The sequence below is a fragment of the Centruroides vittatus genome, unplaced genomic scaffold (genome assembly GCF_030686945.1).
Source record: "Centruroides vittatus isolate TY-2023 unplaced genomic scaffold, ASM3068694v2 contig_1057, whole genome shotgun sequence".
NCBI classification, from domain to species: Eukaryota; Metazoa; Arthropoda; class Arachnida; order Scorpiones; family Buthidae; genus Centruroides; species Centruroides vittatus.
Genome location: NW_027120684.1, coordinates 1,183,606 through 1,205,436, shown reverse-complemented (window position 1 = coordinate 1,205,436; position 21,831 = coordinate 1,183,606). Strand labels below are relative to the sequence as shown.

At 28.7% G+C, this 21,831-nt stretch overlaps 1 protein-coding gene across 1 annotated transcript in view; it reads right to left on the bottom strand.

Annotated features, from left to right (window-relative positions):
- Positions 1-21,831, bottom strand: part of RnrL (Ribonucleoside diphosphate reductase large subunit) — a 28,626-nt gene continuing 6,795 nt past the window's right edge. The window contains exons 3-18 of the mRNA XM_067266864.1: positions 19,014-19,191; positions 17,888-17,988; positions 16,147-16,206; positions 12,823-12,862; positions 11,586-11,748; positions 9,803-9,944; positions 9,198-9,281; positions 7,652-7,893; positions 7,119-7,320; positions 6,905-7,051; positions 6,503-6,724; positions 6,300-6,376; positions 4,274-4,409; positions 4,110-4,205; positions 3,047-3,235; positions 1-357 (exon numbers count right to left, since the gene is read on the bottom strand). Of these exons, the coding sequence (XP_067122965.1) occupies positions 172-357; positions 3,047-3,235; positions 4,110-4,205; positions 4,274-4,409; positions 6,300-6,376; positions 6,503-6,724; positions 6,905-7,051; positions 7,119-7,320; positions 7,652-7,893; positions 9,198-9,281; positions 9,803-9,944; positions 11,586-11,748; positions 12,823-12,862; positions 16,147-16,206; positions 17,888-17,988; positions 19,014-19,191 (2,265 nt within the window). The 3' untranslated portion in view covers positions 1-171. The remainder of the gene's footprint in view (positions 358-3,046; positions 3,236-4,109; positions 4,206-4,273; positions 4,410-6,299; positions 6,377-6,502; positions 6,725-6,904; positions 7,052-7,118; positions 7,321-7,651; positions 7,894-9,197; positions 9,282-9,802; positions 9,945-11,585; positions 11,749-12,822; positions 12,863-16,146; positions 16,207-17,887; positions 17,989-19,013; positions 19,192-21,831) is intronic.

The following is a 21,831-nucleotide window of genomic DNA, read 5'->3' as shown; positions in this document are numbered from 1 at the left end:
ATTTTCTAGCATGCATTCAAATTTAAAAAAATATTATTTGAATATTCATCAAACTGGAAAAATTCTTGAAAAATATCAAAGGATTGTCAAAATTTCTTCAGAGGCATATTTTATATTATAAATTTCTTTGAAGTGATCAACTCTTAAACATTTTGAATAAACTGAAAATGTTTAAGCACTGCACATGAGACATTCTTCCTTGTTTTGAAGAGAGCATACCATTGCTTGTTTTTGTTTTTCTTGCTGAACTTCGTTAGACGTTTCTGCTGTTTTTGTCAATGTTGTTTTATCTACGGTGAACTGAATGGCATTGGCCGCCGGCTTAGTTCTTAGATAATACATTCCTGTCTTTAATCCCTAGAATATGATTAATTTATGTAATTATAAAATACAAAAGGTGTATTAACAGAGCTAGAGCTTTTAGTATAAACAGCAAAATTAATATATTAAATATAAATTAGAATTAAATTAGAAAATCGACAAAAGTATTTTGTATTATTTCAAATAAAGCAGATTATATCAAAAATTGTTTAAATTCTAACTGTAAATTTTTCATCAGTGTGTATTCCTGTTTTTGAGCATTTTTCTATCTTTTAAAATAGAGGATGAAATCAAAGCAAATATCCAGAAATTTTTCATGTGGTTGGGTATAGAAACAGTGGCCTTAGCACCCACAGGAAAAAAAAAATGTTAAAAACAAATAACTAATTTAGGCAATGCAATTATACATTAACATCATTAATGTAGACACATCCAAATTCTTTCATTTCAAACCATATTCACAAGCATGTCTTTAAAAAAAATATAATGTTTGTGACATAAAATATATGCATACAAAATCAAGTGGCAGAAACAAAAAATACACCTCTAGTTCTGTTTATACTTTAGGCAAAAAGAATACATTGTAAAATATGTAAACACACACAGAGAGAGAACTATCTTTATGCATTTATATTAAAAAAATGAATTTATCAAATGTTTGACTTTTTATTTCTGAGTGTATGTGTGAAACATTAATCAATAACTGCAGTACTTGTTGCCATTATTTAATTAAACAAAACTATCACAATTATATTGATGTCATTGTAAAAGAACACTTTTTATTGGCAGAATATTGCCAGAGAAATTTCAATGTGGATATACTTAGATCATTCGAAGAAATCAATAGTTGGTAAAATTTCCAAAAATCACACTCTATGTAAGAATGAGCCTGAAATTATTCACATTTCGAATACATTTGACTTTAAGGAAATAGCAACATAATAAACTCTAGTAATCTGTAATTACACTAAATAAAGCATTGATAAGTGTTTACAAATAACTAAAATTATGATTAAATTAGTATTTAAATTAAGTTTTATAAGTAATAATGACAACTATAATTCTTATTACTACTAATTCTAAGTCTTAATGTGGGCTAATAACATACAATCATTAATTTTTAAAGTACCAGTTAAACAGGTAATCACTCTTGACTATGTATGTTTCCCTATTTGAAAAATATTGTAATGCTGCTTTGGTATTCTGTCATTTCAATCTCTTAATAAAGTTTTATGAATTAACAATAACAGCAATTATATACATAACTTGAAGATTAAAATTTTATAAGAAGACATGTTAAAATAATTAGTTTTTGATTCTGATATTAGTTAAAATTTCTAACAAGATCACTCAGAGGTGGATACTTGCCCGAGATTTGCTTTTTTTCGAATCATAATTTTGTAAGTAATGGTATTTTTCTAAAGTAATTACACTAAAATAATTATAATTAAAATAAATTACCGTATTTTGCGGACTATAAGACGCACTCGAATTTTGGAGGCAATTTTTCAAAGAAAAAAGTGCGTCTTATAGTCTGTAAAATATGGTAAGTCTTCTCAGGATGATAAGGCCCCTCTAGTTCTAAAACTGTACGCAGAAACTACTATTTGGAAAGCTCTGTTTTATATGATAATTATAGTTTCTTCTTGATGTGTGTGTATTATTCACTCTTCCAAAGAAAAATAAAGGGTAACGTAAGCAGAAATAAATGTGTGTAAAGATGATAATTTTAGTGAATTAAATGGTGATTAGTTGATCTAAATTGTACTTTATGTTCACTGAGAAACTTTTATAAGTACTCTTGAATTGTAGTTTTATTTACTTATCCTATTTAAAATTAGAATCTACTATTTTTTGTCACTGATATCTCTCAATGATCAAAATGTCATTTATGTAATATTGTATACAATATGTTTAACAACTGAACCAAAATGACATTATAGTGTTACATATTTTTATAAAGACCAACCACTGCCGAATTATCGGGCTAGCAAATGGCTATAGTAATATTAATAATTTAAGTTAATTTGGTACTAGAGTTAGGTGTTAGGTGCCATCTCTTGCTAAATTTAATAATTAGAATTTTAATTAGGCATAAATTTATTTAAATTATTTAACTGGAAGAAAAGAATCGGCCCGAAGCGGGACTCGAACCCGCAACTTCTGCTATCCGTGCAGACACGTTACCAGTTATGCTACCCGGACCTTCGGTCCGATCTCCCCTTCCAGTTGATACATAAGACCAACCACTGCTCTTATATAACGGGTTAGTTGTTGTTTATTTATACATATTTTATTTCAAAGCAGTTTATTCCATTATATTTTTTCAAATTATGCATGTAAATATGGTTTATAAAGAGCTTTACTTATTAACTTGTAACAGATGAGGTTTTTTTTAAAAATTCACCTCACTTATTATGAACTCTTTCCACCCTGTGGGTATTTAGAGGGCCACTTTATGCAAGCCTATTATAGGTTTGGCCAGGCCCACCCTTCAAAAAATTTCTGGGGATTTTTCAACCCATCTGGATTTGATCCTGACTTCCCAGAGCAGTAGGCTGCCAAGTTGACTGCTCAGTCATCTGGCTGTCAGTGGAGTGAGGTTGTAACAAATATACACAAAAATTAATCTGAATAGAGCTAAATTTTTTCTTATAATATTGAAGAGAGAGAGAGAGAGTACTGTTATTATATTTACTAGAAAACTTAAATTATATTCTCTTACCATCTGCCATCCATAAAAATGCATACTTGTTAACTTTCCATAATTTGGTTCTGCAATATGAATGTTTAAAGACTGACTTTGATCAATGAAAGCCCCCCTGTCTGCAGCCATCTTAATAATGGATTTTTGAGGTATTTCCCAAACGGTTCTATACAGTTTTTTTAATTCATCAGAAATACCATCTATTTTCTGAAAATATTAAATAATCATTAATAAAACAAATCAAAGACAACAAAATACAGTTGAACTCAGTTATAATTCACACAGATGTAATGAGTTTGCAGTTATAACGAGCAAAACGTCACAATAACTTTAATTTACATGTGTTTCCGTACATTTTCTCAGTTATAACGAGCGTACTTCAGATATACAGGACAAATTTTCAGTAGCTATGCAAATATATGAACATTCTTAGTAATGCTTTGTTTTATCTATTCCAAGTTTTATGATCATTGGATAATTAGTTTTACAACCTGCATCGATTACAGGCTTATCTATCACTTAACTTTCTTTATGGAGACTGTCCCTTTCTTTCTTGACCTAATCTGCCAATTTACCTAATTGTCACTACAATTGTAAAATTACCATATACTGTAATTAGGTAGAAAGAAACAAACCCTTACTATCCTTAATATACTTGCAGCTTGTAGAAACAAACCCTTATATGAGAAAGATGTCTATGAAGAAAAGAAAATGTCTCTCGATTTAAGAAAAAGTAGGAATTATTTGCAGATAATACTAACTGAAAATTGAGAGTGGTTTTAGTCTTTTTATCTTTAATTACAAAAAAATAAATTGTAGTTTATATAACTATTAATAAAAATATAGTATAATGTAATTACAATATTTTTTTTGAATCGACGTAGTGAAATTATTTTTTAATTTTCACTTGTAGCTAAATTACTGATACTTATTTACAAATTTTGCAGCCTGCAGGGATACCCCAACAGTTATAATGAATAAATCTTGTCAGTCTCCTAATGCTCGTTATAATCAAGTTCGACTGTATATAAATAATAAAATGTTATATATGCACATATAGAATTTGAAACAACAAAAATACCTGAATAGAACCGTTACAAGCAATTATTTTATTCTTTAAATTTTCATTCCATATACCCAAATTAGTTAGATCATTCATTAAATGATGATTCACAACCTAAAATAAAAACTGAATATAAAACTTTTCACTTTCATTAACAAAGGCCAATAAATCAAAATTTATACCTGAAATTCCCCCGATAAAACTCTTCTTACATAAATATTACTTGTGTAAGGTTCTATTGATTCATTATTACCCAGAATTTGTGCAGTAGAAGCAGTGGGCATTGGTGAAACAAGCAAACTATTTCTTACACCATACCTGAAATACAAATTCATATAGTAACTTTTAATATATAACATTGAATTCACATCTGTTTTGCTGTCTATTGGAATATCATTTTAAGAACAGCTGAACTGATTTCTATGAAAATGTACTATTCAAAATAGCTCTAAGAAGCATATACTGTGATTTTCCATTTGAAAATCATTCAGTTAAATAAAGTGAGTATTAAGTGAATGACGAAACTCAAGTACAATAGCTAATATTTTGGTCATTAACAGGCAAAAATGGACATCAGTTAAAGCTGGTCAAATGAAATTTGACTGGTAGCCTGTTATTTGAGCAAACTGTGTGCATTACTAAATGTATGACAATTGCCATCGGATGGTCCATAGAATGTCATTCAACGTAAAATTGTTTTTAGTTGGATTATCCTGCATTGGATTTTTAGTTTGTTATATTTTGGTGTTTTCTTTACTAAATTTTAAGGTTTACTTTTTAGTTTTACAAAAAAGTTTTTATATATATAAATGTAACTAATTTCAAATTAATTTTACAAGTATGTGAACTTTATAATTATAATGTATGGATGGGATGGGAAAGTTCCGAATAATCACATTTTATCTCAAAATGAGTCAATTACATCAAGCAATACATTCCTAGGAGAAAATGATGAACTGCCACATTTGTTGTACAATTTCATTGATACTTGCTATAATTTTTCAAAGTTAATTTCAAAATCTGATTTAGAACTATGAAGAAAGATTGTTAGCTGCAACTCCAGTTCCAACTTCTATTAGCCACCATTATTTTTTTAATACCGAACATGTGATGCCAATAAATCATATTATTAGTTTGTCAGTGCAACTCAGTGAAAAGATTGTAGCAGAGAAATGAGAGAATTCAGTCATGTTGTATCAAACAAAGGTAGCTGATATAGTAGAACCACCATGTTTATCATTGAAGGAACTGATGTCTACTGATCAACATATAGAAATGAAGCTCAGTATGCAATATTACACAACCAACAATATTTGAAATAAGAAAACACTACATGTCATTACACACGTATTGAAAACATTACACTGGGATACTAAACACTTTATATACAATATTTTAGAATATGAATATATGTATAATGTTATAGTTTACATTTGTTCAAAACTTATAAAATTAGGACACCTTGAAATGTTTAAATATTCTAAATCCAAAAATCTTGGGGAGTCATTTTTTCGACCAATTGTCATACTTTCCCTCTGTTATATGTAACAACCAGGAAAGTAAAAATGCTTGATTCTGGAAACCAAATTAAATTTTTATTCATTAAGTATTATGAAATATAATTATTATTCATATTATTATTAATAATATGAGTAATTATATTTCATATTACCATTTGTCCAGGATCAGGCTCTGAAGAATTCTTACTGTTAATAATTATAATTACAAGGATAACTTTTCTTGTAATTTTAAATTTGTTTATAATTAGTTTTATTAAAAAATTGTAAACAAATTCTTTGCAGTACTAATGCTAAGAGCAAATTTTTATTATAAATTTAAAACTTTTTCATTTTCAACAGTTCCAATTCCAGAAACAAAAGTATGCATTTGGTCAACGTATAGAGACTCTTTTTTATGGCACAAATAGGCCAAGATTGGTCAGAATACAAGTTATAGAAGGTCAACATCTAGAGAGTTGGGACAAATTTTGGACTGTGTAATAATGGTCATTTTAGAGAGATGGAAACTCTGCAGATGTGGTCAACACAGGAGATTCGACTGCAAGTTGCAAATTTGTTCAAGCAAGCCAAATCCATGCTTATTATGATAGATAGTTTACTTAATATATTACTTTCCTCAGCAAAGCTAGGTATTTTCAGCTAGCATTTATATAAAGAAGATATAACTTTCTGCTAAATTTCAACTTACTTTGCAATATCTTTCTTTAAAGCAGTCCAATCCCAAAGATCAGTTGGAGTAACATTCCACATATCATACTGTAAAATCTAAATAATTAAAGTTTAATATTAGCAACAAGTGAATATGTAAAAACAATAATCTCAAACTTATAGAAAAGAAAAAAAATTAAATCTTGAAATATTTATACATTTTTAAGTTAAAAAGTTTCTTACTCCTTTCGACACAGGTGATCCTTCGTATGTCGAATAAGGACCTTTTTCTTTTGCTAGTTCGCAACTTGCTTGTAATGAACTGTAATAAATTGTTTCAAATATCTGTATATTCAATTTCTGTGCTTCCTCACTGTCAAATGGATATCTCATTTTAATAAAAGTATCGGCTAAGCCCTGAACACCAATTCCTATGGGACGATGCCTCTGATTAGATAATTCTGCCTAAAAACAATATAAAATTTCACATGAAGATTTTAACCACCAAAACAAATAAATATTCATCAGATATAACTGTATTCTGAAAACTATAAATTATATTAATATAGTATATCCACAAATATAAAATTTTATGAAAACTTTATATTTTTTTTCTATTTTAATTGTTTTCAAAATGGAAATTACCTGAGGAATAGGGTAATAATTTGTATCTATTATTTTATCTAAATTCCTCGTAATCACTTTTGTTACTTCTTTAAGTTTCTCAAAATCAAATTTTCCATTGCTAACAAACTGACACAATGCTATTGAAGCTAAATTGCATACTGCTACCTATTTAAAATAAATTATATAATTTAATATTTATATAAAGAAAAATACAGCAACAAATTCTGCTTACTTCGTCCGGCGAGCTATATTCGACTATTTCGGTACATAAATTGCTGCACTTAATTGTGCCGAGATTTTGTTGATTAGATTTCCGATTACATGCATCTTTATACACCATGTAAGGAGTTCCGGTTTCGATCTGAGACTGTAAAATGGCGAACCATAAAGTACGAGCTTTCACTTGTTTTTTAAATTTCTTTTCGGTCTCGTATCTAAAATATTAAATTCAAATATTTTACAATAAATATAAAAATTTTAATTTTATTTATTAATTAATATATATATATATATATATACTAATTATTAACAATCTCTGCTAATTCTTATTCTAATGGTTCAACCATTAGAATAAGAATTTAGAACAAATAATTTTATCCACGTGCATCTTTTCTATTGTATATGTTTATTAACAAAACAAATTTTCCTTTTTATATACCATAAAATTTGATCAAATATGAAAGAAATAGAAAAAATTTCAAAATCGAACACTTTTTACATATTTAACTTGGATGAAAAAAAGTCAACAATTGAATTGTAATTTACCTTTTATATAAATCTTCAAATTCTTTACCCCAACTGTCAAATAATCCAGGACATTCGTGAGGACACATCAACGACCACATATCGTCAGCTTCGACTCTTTGCATAAATAAATCGGGAATCCAGAGTGCATAAAATAAATCACGAGCACGATATTCTTCCTTTCCGGTATTTTTTTTTAAATCGAGAAATTCAAAAATGTCTGCATGCCATGGTTCCAGATATATAGCAAAGGCACCGGGTCTCTGTTTAGAGAAATTAATTTTTTTTATATTTATTAATTTGAACATATCTTATTGAAAGTAATTATATAGAAAGAGCAGTTATTTATTGTTACATCGTCACAATGTCGGGCTGAAGTTTTTAATCGTATTTTAAATTAAATAATTTAAAATATATTCTCTCCACTTCAATTAGTTGTGGCTTGCCCCTAAACATCATATTTTTCCTTTAACAATAGTCAATCTAACACCTTTCAGGGAAAAATTTTTGAATTGAAACAACATGACTTCCAGTTTGCATTACAAGTTTTTATATAGTTAATCTGGGCCTCCTGCCCCTAAGGTTTCCACAGCTGGTCTTGTCTTTCATCTATCTAACTTCATTCTTGAGATTAAGGAAAGACATATGGACAGACAGACGACAGTGGGAACTTATAGATCTACAGTTTTTTCAAATTGTAGCCCAAAAAGTTCTATAATGAACAACAGTTAATTGCCATTAAAAAAGTCAACATTAAGAAGTAAAAAGTTAATTATTCCATAAATCAACAAAGAAGACTAACAAGAAAGTCTGAATCTCCATTTTAATGTTAGAACATGGCTGGTAGGTCAGATGGCCAAGGTGGATAAGATGTAGGCCTACTGGACCAGGAATCCAGAAACAAATCAGGTAGGTAAAAAAACCCCCAGGAATCTTTCAAGGGTGGTCTGAACTTGATATGTTAGACTCTGCCCTCATCACCTAGTTGACCCATTGTGGGCCTGGCTGAACCCACAATGGGCCAGACAAAAAGCCCTTTTAGTGCCCATAAGATGGAAAACACACCCCTTACAACATAAATCTTTTGAATGTTTCTATTCCAGGTTCCTTTCTTGACTACAGTTAAAATGAAGGACAATTTTCCAAGTAAAAATACAGCACACGTACAGCCATTTATTGTAGTTAAGTTGCTAGTTTTTGTATTCTCTCCCAACAATTATCATCCCTCTTTTTTTTCCCTTTTTTAAATTACAATAAACCATTTATTTTACACTAGCATTTTTTGTTTTAAATCATAAAATTAAATACAAATTAAAATCGTAAATTATTTTACATAATGACTAAGCCTTACAATATTGTTATTTCCCTCTTTTGATGATATACATATTTTTAATAATTAACAACAATGACAGTAATAATAAATAATAAATTAAAAATTACATTTACTGAGATACACAATAATTTGTCTTGCAATGAAATCATTCAATTTACATAATGAATTTTTGAAATACTACAATTTAAAAAATTACAATTTAGTATTTGTATATAATAACTCATAGAAACTTACCTTATTTCCACCTTGATCAACATAACGTGCCATATTATTATAAACTCTTAGCATGGGTACCAGACCATTTGATATTCCATTTGTCTGTAAAAAATATTTTTTTTAATTAACACGTTACATCAAAGGAACCTACGATCATTAAATCTTGTATAAAAGTGTTAAAATAAAACTGTTGCAAAAGGTTTGTTGTAATTTTTTACATTGTTAGATATTAAAATATAAATGAAATGTGATAAAGTTATTTGTTTCCAAAACAAAACAATGATACTCTGTCTTTCAAAGCAAGAACTGTTTACTGTTATACTTATAAAATTATTATGTTGACTGCATTTTAACTAAAAAAACATCAATACGTTTCTTCATTAGCAATTTGTCGAACAGAAATTTTACAATACTCAAACATCAAGACTAAAGGGTAATAAACTGACTAATGAGTAATAAAGCTCAATAACGAAAACTAATGATTATGATAACATATTATTTAGTAGTCATAAAAGAAGCATCAGCTTATATTCTAAATTATAAATTCATCAAAACACGAAATGAATATTGACAGAAAAAGTCAATTCTAGCCTTAAATCTAAAATAAATTATAATAATCATACTCCTGCAATATAAGTTCCAGCTGCTCTGATACAATGAACATTTAATCCAATTCCTCCTGCAGCTTTAGAAATCATTGCGCATCTTGTTAACGTTTCACAAATTCCTTCTATACTGTCATCTGTCATTGTTAAAAGAAAACAGCTGAAAAAAAATTGTATTACATGATATTACAATTTTTGTACGGATAATTTTAGGTAATTCTATATTATATTATATTTTATTGTAGTTTTTTTCATTAAATATAATGAATATAAAATGTAGTCTTCTGTATATTTTTTACACGTGTTAATACAATTTAATGGATTTGCATTTCATTAAATACATTTATAAAATTTTAAATTCTACAGGATTAATCATTATTTATTTATTTGAAAAAAAAAAAAAATTATTATTCGAAACAATATCTCTTCCTCAATAAAATTATGTTCAATTTAATTATTTGTAGGTAAATTTTATTTAAAGTCTAATTTTTAAAGTGGCAATATTAAATGTTTAAAGGAACATTTAATATGCTTTTAAAAGTAAACATTAAAATTATTAAAATAAACAAAATTCTTAATTTTTGTTATATTCATTATTGAAAATATGGATGCTTTACATCTATAAATTGAAACTGTGGGAGCTGCAACTAATAAAATTATATACAAAATAGAAATGCATCAGTAATATTCTATTGTGAGATCTGAACTTTTTATTGATTTTTCTAAATTGTTCCCTCTCAAGATTAACGACGTCGAAACAAACGAGATCGTGGGAATTTTTATAACCCTCCTTCCTAAATGTAAATATTCCTTTATCCAGACACTCATTCTTATACTGCAATGACCTAAAGTTTATGCTTAATGTTTGCTTTCGTCATTTTGTTTTAGTCCCAAGACAACTTTAATTTCCAAACAATCGACCCCGTGATGTCTTTTCCCACTGTGAAGCTATAAAAGCCACTTCTCTCCCCTCTTGGGGGAGTCTCTCGTCATCCTACGGAGATCTACCGTCCACATCGCCGAACTCTGAAAATCCTAACCGTCATAGTCGCGAATTATATATATCTTAGTGCCATGAATAGGAACTAAAATGAACCGTTTTCCATGGAAACGTTTAAGAGTTATGAAATTTGGTGATGTAAACTCTCTCTCGGCCCCCTCTACGTGTATTAGGGAACTTAAATGTTAGAGTTTGTAATCGTTAATTGGGTTATTTACAATAAATCATTGTTCTATTGTTAAATGGTGTCCTCCTTCACTCGGGTATTGCCTATGCCTCACTGTCGACCTCCGCTCGTCCGACAAAAATAATCCTGACCCCTCGGGATTGAAAAACATAGACTGGCCATCCTTGACAAGTGGGCAGGTTTAATGACCTGTTGCTAAGAAAAGGGGGATACGACTTCGTCCTACCTCCCCCAGTTCCCACACTCAACTGATAATTAATATTTCGTTTTTTAAAGATATTGTACAATACATTAGGTTTCAATGCATTATTCATGTATAAATTTAATGGTAGATTTAGAATTAAATAGATTCAAAAGTAAACAGAACATTTTTATTTCTGTACTCTTGTTATAATATATTTCTTGACAAAATAAAAACACTCTTTTTAGAATGATTTGGACATATTTTATGTAATCAAATTTAACTAAAAATATTAAAAAATTATTTTATAAAATTAGTCATAGAGGATAAATTTCAGATAATTTTATAAAACTTTGAGGATATTAGTTGTTATTTAATAAAATTTATTAATTTTAAAAATAATATATAAATTCAATGATGACAATGTATATACCTTGACAATTGAGGTTTTGGTGTTCCAGCATTAAAAAGTGTAGGTGAAGCATGAGTAAACCATTTCTCAGATAATAATTTATATGTTTCAATTGCAGAATCAATGTCTTCTTTGTGTATTCCGACGGATACTCGCATCAACATATGCTGCGGTCTTTCCACAACTATTAAAATTTTATTATTTGCATATAAAAATTTTTATTTACACTTTTATGAAAAAAATCTAAAAATAATATGAATTACCTAAGATTTAGAGTGAATTTTAAAGTTTTGTATACTAATCTTTCATTCAACTTATATTTAGCATTCTAAATAAAGACTAATTTATGTTATAATTAATAAATGTACTATTATGCTATCATAGTTATAACTAATATTACATAATTAATAAATAATATGTATATAACTTCAGTAAAATTTTGTTACTTCTCCAATTAGTGTACACTTTCAAGGATATACTGTTAGTCAGTCAGTGCAAATCAAAACAATTTACAAGATTAAATTAATTAGCCAAATAAATACAGCTATAATAAATTGAAGGGCTTATCACATCCAATTTATTATAGCAATATTTATTAGGCTAATTAATTTAATCTTAATTTACACTGAGGGCTAGAAGTGTTATTTAATAATAGCGAGGTTGAGGCCGAAGTTTTAAACGTGAAAATATCTATGTCGGATGTTCGGTGCTGCTTTCCTGTAAGCCTAGAAGTTTGACAATGGCATTTGGAATGTCGAGCATGATTCCACTGACTTTCCAAATGCCATTGCCAAACTTCTAGGCTTACAGGAAAGTGGCGCAGAACATCCGACATACACGTTTTCGCATTTAAAACTTTGGCCTCAACCTCGCTAATAGTACAAAACAATTTACATTTTAAAATATTCATAACAATAGAATAAAAAAGTAAACTAGTAGCTCAGTTTTTTATTCTGCTATTCATGTCTTTTTTTTAAATGAAAATGATACTATGAACAATTTTGTTTTAACAGAATTGTTTGTAATATGATTTCATTTAAAAGCATTTGAGTAATATAAACTACTTTTATGATAATTAAAATTATTTCTTTTTAAATCTGAGTGACCAGACGTGCAACAAAGCAAGAACTAATTAAATCTGAAATTTAAAATATAACTTCAATATTAACAAAGAAATCTAAATTATAAATATCAAATTCTAAAATTATTTTTGTATTAAAGTGGGCTGGCTACCTTTAACATTCAGAAATGTAATTACCTTTTCCATTTATTTTCAACAAATAGGATCTTTCCATTGTCTACAATGAAAAAAAATTTGCAAAATTTATTTCTAAGTATACCGAAAATTTAAAATACTACAACTATTTATGATTATTATATTTCCAATAATAAATATTTCTTCCAGAAATCATATATTCATTTCAGTTGTAAATTTTACAATTTCTATTAAACTTCGAATCAATCATACTATATTGCAGCATAAAATTTCTCACTTTAAATTGTGTAATTTACTATATAGTAGAGCATTGATTATCCGACCCCCGATCAACCGTCACATTGGTTAACCGATCGCATTCTACTCGGCAAATTCAAATGTCCGCTAGTGATGTGGCGCTACAATATTTGGCTATGTTTTGGCTACTTTAATATTATTTTTGTTAAATTTTTGCGTGTTTTAGCTGGCAACACTGACTCGACCATGAAAGGGAGGCTAGTATTTAAATGAGGCTTAATTTTATTTAACGACAATATCCAATTGCTGTTTTTAATTGTGCGAGATTTAGCGGCAAAAAAACGAGTGTCAGCTGTGAAGCAAAAGAAAATTTTGGACTTCTTTTTCTAATGTATAGGCCTACTTTATGTAAAATATGTAACCCAAATATATATATATATATTTTTGTTTTATATTTTTCAATATACAGTACAGTACTGTATTTATTTTGTGCAAAATAAAGAAATAATTTTGAACACTACAATAATGACGATTATTATTTTTAAAAAAATTTTGTTAAACTTAACATCGATGAAAATTCAACGCGAAGCAGATTAATAGCGATATACTAATATACTATACTAATGTATTTTTTCATACTTTTCAGTTATCTGATAACCCCAGTCCCCAATTGAGTCGGATAATCGATGCTCTACTGCAGTGATTCTCAAACTTTTTCGATCCACCGCCCCCTTTGTCCGTAAAATTATAGCAAACGCCCCCTAACTAATTTTCTCTTGTGTGAGAAAGGATTGGAAATATTCTTAGGAAAACTTTTCTATGAATCTCACACTTTGTGCCCTTACCGTACATTGTTCTCAACATCTGGAAACCACTAAACGCAATGTTTCCTCTTATCCGTTTAACAGAGAAAAGGGAACGGCTGTCAGTGACCCCAACTTTTGCCTTTGGTCACCGTTCAGTAGCCTGCCTCCAGCGCCCCCCTAGATTTACTCACCGCCCACAAGGGGGCATTATCGCCCACTTTGAGAAACACTGCTCTACTGTATTATTTGAACCTTTTTCTGTGCTTCCTGTAAATACTTTTCAGCAACTATTTTAAAAAAATATAATACAGTAAAACCTGTCTATGACGACCACAAATGGTTCCTTTCAAAAAGTGGTCTTTTAGACAGGTGGTCGTCCAAAACAGTGGGTGCTGTAATAACATATTTCTGCACTTTTTAGCCATTTCTACTAAGCAAAACTCGAGGTGAGCAAAATTAAGTGAATTTTTTTAAGGATAGAGCTCTATTGGTATTTTATTCCTATCGGATAACTCAATTAACAGGAGTCGTCGTGATTTTATAAGACAGATTTACAGTAGAGAGTCGTTAATCGGAACGATTTTCAGTCGGACTGTGTCGTGCTGAATCAAACGTTTTTGATACTAAATTTACTTCTAAAGTATAATTTTCATGTTTTTCTATTCTTCAATATATTTATTTTGTTTGTACAAAATGAAGAAATAATTTTTAACAATACGATAGCCTCGATTATTATTATAAAAATTTTTGTTAGGCTTAAAATCGACGAAAATTCAACACGAAGTGACACGCAATGGAGAAAAAATTTGAACATCGGACAGGTTAATATATTTATTCGTACATAATGGGTAATCGGAACAAATGACTAATCGGAACAACCCCAGTCCCCAATTGATTCCGATTTTCGACTCTCTACTGTAACTGTAAAACTGATTTTTGCATTAATGCGTTTATTGTTTTTTGAATATGTATTTTACGTGACACAATCTTTTAACCACAGCAATTTGCATTTCTTTCAATTTTCAGACATTTTTAAACAAACTGAAGTGAATTTCCTTTGTAGCTAGAGTAATTCATTAACACCTGCACCTAATTTTGAGGGTGGGAAAAGTGCCCAAGGTGGGTTTGAACAAGAGTTTAGACTAATTCATTATATTAGGAGGGGGAAAGGTTTTTGAGATGAGTTCGAAAAATAGTTTTGACCAGACAGATATATTTGCAGCTTATTACAGTTGTATGTTGTTTCAGACCAAAAATCGATGCCAGCAGTCGAGTTACACAGGTGGTCATTTCATACGGGTAACTTATATGAAGACACCATGTATAAACTATTCCATGCCAGAAATTTTTGCCTGTTTTAGCAGGTGCCCATTGATGCGGGTGGTCTCCTAAGCAGTTTTTACTGTACTAATAAAAAATATTTTCTTTATAGTTGACAAGATGGCTACAGCATTAAATTTTGGAGCAAAGAAGATTGATGCATTACTAAAATTCTTACACTCTTCAAAAAGAACAAAAATAATATGTTCCATTAAAATTAATGCTTTTTTTGACTGTATTTGGTGCTGCTGACATAAAATATACACTTGCCATTTCACAATAGGATGTTAATATTGGTAAATAAGATCATATATGTTTTGTGTATAGAATATAGAACTTGCACTTTATTTCCACTTTATTTGCTTTTATTTTAAATTAAATATAATTGTTTATCCACAAAATATTTAATTTTTACATAAAATTAAAAATTTGATTAGCTAATTTGCTGCACATATTACCATTAAACATTTCAACAGTAATTTCTATTAAATTTTAAAAAATCTTGCAGGCAGATTGCTGGGCATAAACACGAGTTAAATGAATGCAAAATAAATTTAGTGATATAATTATTAATATAATTGTGTAATAAAAATGGAAGCACTGCATTCATTTATATAAATACTTGTAATTTTAATTAAACAAATGTATCAGATCATTTTAGAACTTCATTAGCAAAATTTAAGGTTTACTTGCCAAAAGTTCTATCAATGCTTTATTTCAGTTGTATGGTAAACCTTTTTAACATGAAATATAATTTATTTATCAGTCAAAAGTTAATTTAAAGTAACTAGCAAATGCTATTTTATACATTACATATATCAATAATTACTCAAACTTTAGCATATAAAATTTTTTTCACAGCAATAAACATATTTGATTATTATAAATTATGACAAATATGTTTAAAAATCTGTTGAAGTAAATATTTTATTAAAATATCTGAAATAGATTATAAAAAACATAAATGTGAAAAAATATACATTTAAAATTAGCAGTAACTTACCTTAAAGCCAAAATAATTGTAGCTATAATCCATATCATAATTAATTACAGAATTCAATTTCTGAAAATAAAAACATCTTACTTTTTATTTCAATGAAACCCATTTCATAATTCATCTAAAAAAATTATAGCTCTAGTGACACATTCTAAATTATTAAAAATTCTCTCTAAATTTTAATTTATAAAATTAAAAATTATGAAAGTGAATTAATTATAAAATAAATTTTCATTTTCATTTGAATTTCTAAGCTTTGATAGAATTGATATTGCTTGCAAGAATAAATAAATAGTTCACTCCTGGTTCTTATCGGGTCTTTCCCGACAGGAAGTTTTGTCTGAAGAGTGGTAAACTGCAAAATTCAAATACAATAGGCTAATATTTTAGTGATGAAGAGGAAAAAGTGGACACTAGTGAAATTTGATCGGGGAGTCTGTTATTTAAGCAACATATACAGTACTGGATGTATGACCATTGACATTTTAATGTGTGTCACTGTCAGTAGGGCCCTAGGATTAGGTTGTAATGGAAAGGTGTTGTTTTCAGGTAGCAATAGTGTTTGTTTATCTTAATCATCTATATTCACAAAGAATATAAAAGGAAATTAAGATCACAGACTTATCAAAGGGTGGATAGTACATGAGAAAATAAGTTTGAGTTAAAAGTTTTGACAATTTTGACTTAACAAGACCATATTATATGGAAAACTATATACTGTGTCCAGAACCTGTAGACAGTATTGTGTTAACACAGTTTGACTCAGCAAGGTTTCACTTTATTATTTTTAAATATATAAGCATAATTGCATTCTAAAGTATTTTAAGACTGTTTTTAAAATTCAATTCAAAATATTTTTAACCCACACAAATAATTAACTATCTTGCTTTCAAATTCTCATTCATAGATACATATATTAGAAAATATAGTAATCATCCTGTTTTACGTAAAGATTGCCGTCATCAAATATTGTAAAATAAAATGCTGTCTAAATTTACATTTAACTCCGTGTAGTCCTAGATAACTGCCTAAATATTTATACAATTATTTAAAATGAACTCACAAGTATTAAAATGTGCTTAATGCTGACCTCCCATTATTGTTTTGATTTTGTTACGTAGGGTATATTCAGAAATGCATACTGCAAGGCATCATTCAAAAATGTTATCTATAAAGTTCTGGTGTCTTACCAGTTGCTTGCTACTAGACTCATTAATCTTTGAGAGTGGGTTAGAGTGTGACCAACCAAATACCAATGATGTCATTCACTGCTATCGACAAACTAATATGCAAGTATTTCTGAAGAGACCCACAGTCTCAAAAGTTTTAGGATGGCAATGCATATACATAACTTTTTCTTTCTTTCTTCGTGTCCAAATTAGAAGCTTCTATTTTTTGTTTCATCTTAATAATTTTTTCTCAAAGGCTGTAGTAAATGGCTTTTAATTTTTATACTATCACTTTTGCTCCACAGTGTATTTTATAATAAAAATAATCAATATTTGCATTAATAGACAGAATTATCCTTACGGATCCAAAGGTAAACTTAACCATTCACCATCCATCAAAACATGAACTTATATATATATCAATCCTATGTAAAACAAGATCCTAGTGTATAAAAGCATTCATAAAGACAAACTCCAGAATTATTCTAAAAAATAACATTCTTAAAATAAACTAAATATAAAATGTTATCAAATCATTAATACAGTTTGTTTTCTGATAAAAAAAATAATAATAATACCTCAGCATTATTCATGACAATGTTATAAACATCTTCAGCAATCATTGGAGATAATTTTCCCGTTCGTTCATTCACCATTTTATATAAATCCTCAATGACTTCTGAAATAATAATTAAAATATTTACATCAGTTATTCAGAAATTTGTGTTAAAAAATTATTATTTTGAAAAATTTATCATATCAACATTATTATATTACAGCAAAGTAACATGTATACACACTATTAGTTACTATCTAGGTTTTTTACTTTAAAAAAAGAAAACTATATAACTATATATTCAATTACAAATCTAAAACATGAAGCATATTGAAAATTACAGTAACTGATTTTAAAAAAATTATAAGATATTTGGAATATGTATTTAATGAAATGCAACTAGAAGAGTATCAATATTAAGCTTGTGAAGAATTAACCTTCCAATGTTGTAAATACTATCAACATGATAATGACACTCATCCTTTTCCTCATCTAACGAGAAACTACCAATAAAATTATATGATTTGTCACACAGAACAAAAAGTCCTTTAAAGTCCAAAGATGGAAGACAAAAGACCAAAAATGGTTGGCAATGCCTGCTTTACACAAATAAATGTAATGTGAAGTATATGTGCAATGACTAAGCATATGAGAAAGCACAATATTGAAATTTAAAAATTTGTGCATTAGAATGAGATTCTTAAAGTTAGACATTATATAATCAATTTTCTTATGTGTTAGAAACTAATACATATTTAAGTTGACTAAATTTTCTTGTTTTAATGTATTGTTTTTATACTACTAGTAGCAGAGAACAGTTGTGATTATAATCATTTTATCCATCTACTACTGATCCTTGACATCAAATCAAACATTAAAATAAATCTTCAAATCTAGCAAATGCAAGTTAAACAACTAAATCAATAATGAGTGGTAACACAAATAATGCACATGTATTTTGTCTGGATAAGAAATCACAGATGTCTAAACCTTTGGAATAGCAGAAAATCTTGGACAATTATTTTATTTTTGATTCTGATAAGTAAAACTGAATCAATTTCTTTGTTTTAAAACAATTTTTCCAGTATAAATAATCACTGATTTGAAAACAATACATATTTTTATCATATATTGTAGAAACTACTCACCACTAAAGACTGCTTTTGTTTCCTTATGAAGATTGGAAATAGCAATTCGAGCTGCTAATGCAGCATAATCAGGATGTTTTGTTGTCATTGTTGCAGCAGTTTCTGCAACTAAATTATCAATCTCATATGTTTTTATTCCAGGATAAAGGCCTTCAACTACTTTATTTGTTATGGATGACTAAAAAAAAACGATAATTATTATTAAAATTATGAAAAAATAAATAAATAAATTTATAGTCTTCTTGAAGGTCATACTAATTTTAATATTTAAATTTTAAGTTTTTAAAATATTTAATACAATATGTAATATTTTTCAAAATAATTTAATAAAAATTGATGCAAATAGATTACAATTAAAATTTTATGCCACCTCCAAAAGTGTTGCAATAGTCATGTGAGTGCACAATAATCCACAAGAGGCAGTACACAAAAAAATAACAATTATTTGTTTTTGTCTCGCGTGATTCTTTCGGATTCCAACTCTTAATACAATATCCCAAACTGGGGCAAGGAATCGAGTGAATACAAAACAAAAGAATGCACTCACGACAATTAAGAAAAGACGGACTTGTAATCTTACGACTAACTTACACTAAATTACAAACTAAAAAAGGAAAGGAAGAATAGCAAGAAGTTTTAGTATGATAGAGGAGGTTATAAGGAATACCCTGGTTCTCTGTTTGGTATTGATACTCTTCTGGTGGGGAGAACCACTCTAAATCGTTTCTCGCTGATCTTTTTCGGATCTCTTCGAAGATTCTCCTTTGTACAAGGGACATTCTCTCTCTCTCTCTTTACATTAGCGGGGTCCTTTCTCTTTCTGTAGGCCATCTTCATCTCCCTTTGTCTTTCCAGGCGACGAACAGGAGTGTAACTTTCTCACGTCTACCTTCGCCAAGAGTCCAACCCAAAAATGAACCTTCTTACCATTCTAGTAGCCTCAGGGACATCACTTCCCATTGTTAATGTGGTTTATGGAAAGGGTTACCCCACCCACAGGAAAGAATGTTAATAGAAAATTCGAGAAAACAAAAGGAATAACAAAGAAGATATAAAACTTAAAACTAAATTTATATCTAATATGTACATTAATATGGAGTATTGCCACAGTGTCAACACAACAATTAAATACAAATAATGAACAATGGTGTGTGTACTTAGCCTTAACATAGAAGTGGCTACTGAGAAATCCCTCTAAAATATTGAAAAAATCCTTAAAAAATTAAAAACTTTTAATGCTGATAATATTGAATATGAGTTTCACATTGGATCACTCGCCTTCCATTCACTGTGAAGCAAACATGATAATAGTTGGCTTATAAACAGTTCTTTGAAAATTACCATATAGGAAGAGGCATTTATTATTAGTTCACTTTAAACTGATTATAAAAATTAAACAATGGAAATCCCAGATCAAACAGCAGCTCTGCAGAAAGTCCATTTAGTTTTACTTTCAGAAAGAAGGAATGAACTTACCAGTTATTAGAGAGGTTGCAGCCAAAGTTCAAAAGTTAAACTTGTATGGCAAGCAGAAGTACACATTTGAACTTTAAGTAAAACACGTTGCACCACACGTTCAGGTCGCGCACTGACTCATGGTATATTGTTGAAAAATGGTGGAATATGTTTAACAACAATGAATGTTACTAGCGAAGGTAAATAAACATATTAACTATTTTAAATTATTTATAGGATGTTTAATAACACTAAATAATTATTTTTAATTAGCATCATGTCTCCTACCGTATGACAGGACTACGTCATACTTTGTTGAGGGAAGTAGTGGCTTATGTAAATCCGAAAGCAGCTTGGAAAATTATTTTTAGAAAATTTACGAACGTATTACACTGTTGATGGTAGAAGATGCTGTGGAAGAACAAACGTACTACTACAGAATTATGATAAGCTATTATGAACACAAATATATGTAAATTCTACAGGCACTTCACATCACTTGCAAAAAAATTGAATAATTAAATAATTTCTGGATTAAAATTGTCTGTTTCTTTACAATATTATTCATAAATGCTTAAATAATCATTATTTTAATAAAATATGTCATAATTTTAACCCAAAACACAAGAAAAATGAAGACATTTAAGCTGAACTTCTATTCACCATGCTAGATGTAGCGAATGTCATTATCAACCTTCTAGAATTGCCAGATGGCCGAGCTCGACGTCCGATGTTCACGTTTTGGGTTGAAAACGTCAGCCTCAACCTCTCTATTGTTATACAGAACTCACTTATTACCAATTGCAGTATTACACTTAGCATTTAATTGTTATCTGGCACCATTAGCAAGTGTGAATAATGTGACCAGTTTTATCTGTCCATTCCTGGTCATATGAAGTTAGCGTCAAAAGTTGATCATTAGTGATTAAGTACTGTAGCTTTCAATTTTTGTTTTTTAAATGAAAATGAATGACAAAAAATTAAACTTGTGAGATGAGCCACAAGAATTATAGTAATAATTACAAGAAAGAAAAGATAAGAAAGAAGGTTGGAAAAACTTTAATATTAATAGCAATTTTTAAATTGTACATTTAAATTTTAAAACTGTAGGCTTTTATTACGTAAAATCTGTCATGAGGAATATCAGTTTATAAAGATATGTTTTTTTTTTTAAAAGCAGAATTAATTATAAATATTACTTTTTGTAGAGTTCTTTCATTCTTCATTATTTTCCCAAATTAGAATTGAAAAGTTTTCAAATTAAAAAATATTAAACTTGTATGATTAATTATATGATAATATCATTATTATATTAATGTTAGCTGAAGCATTTTTAATCTTAAATAATCTATATATATAAAAA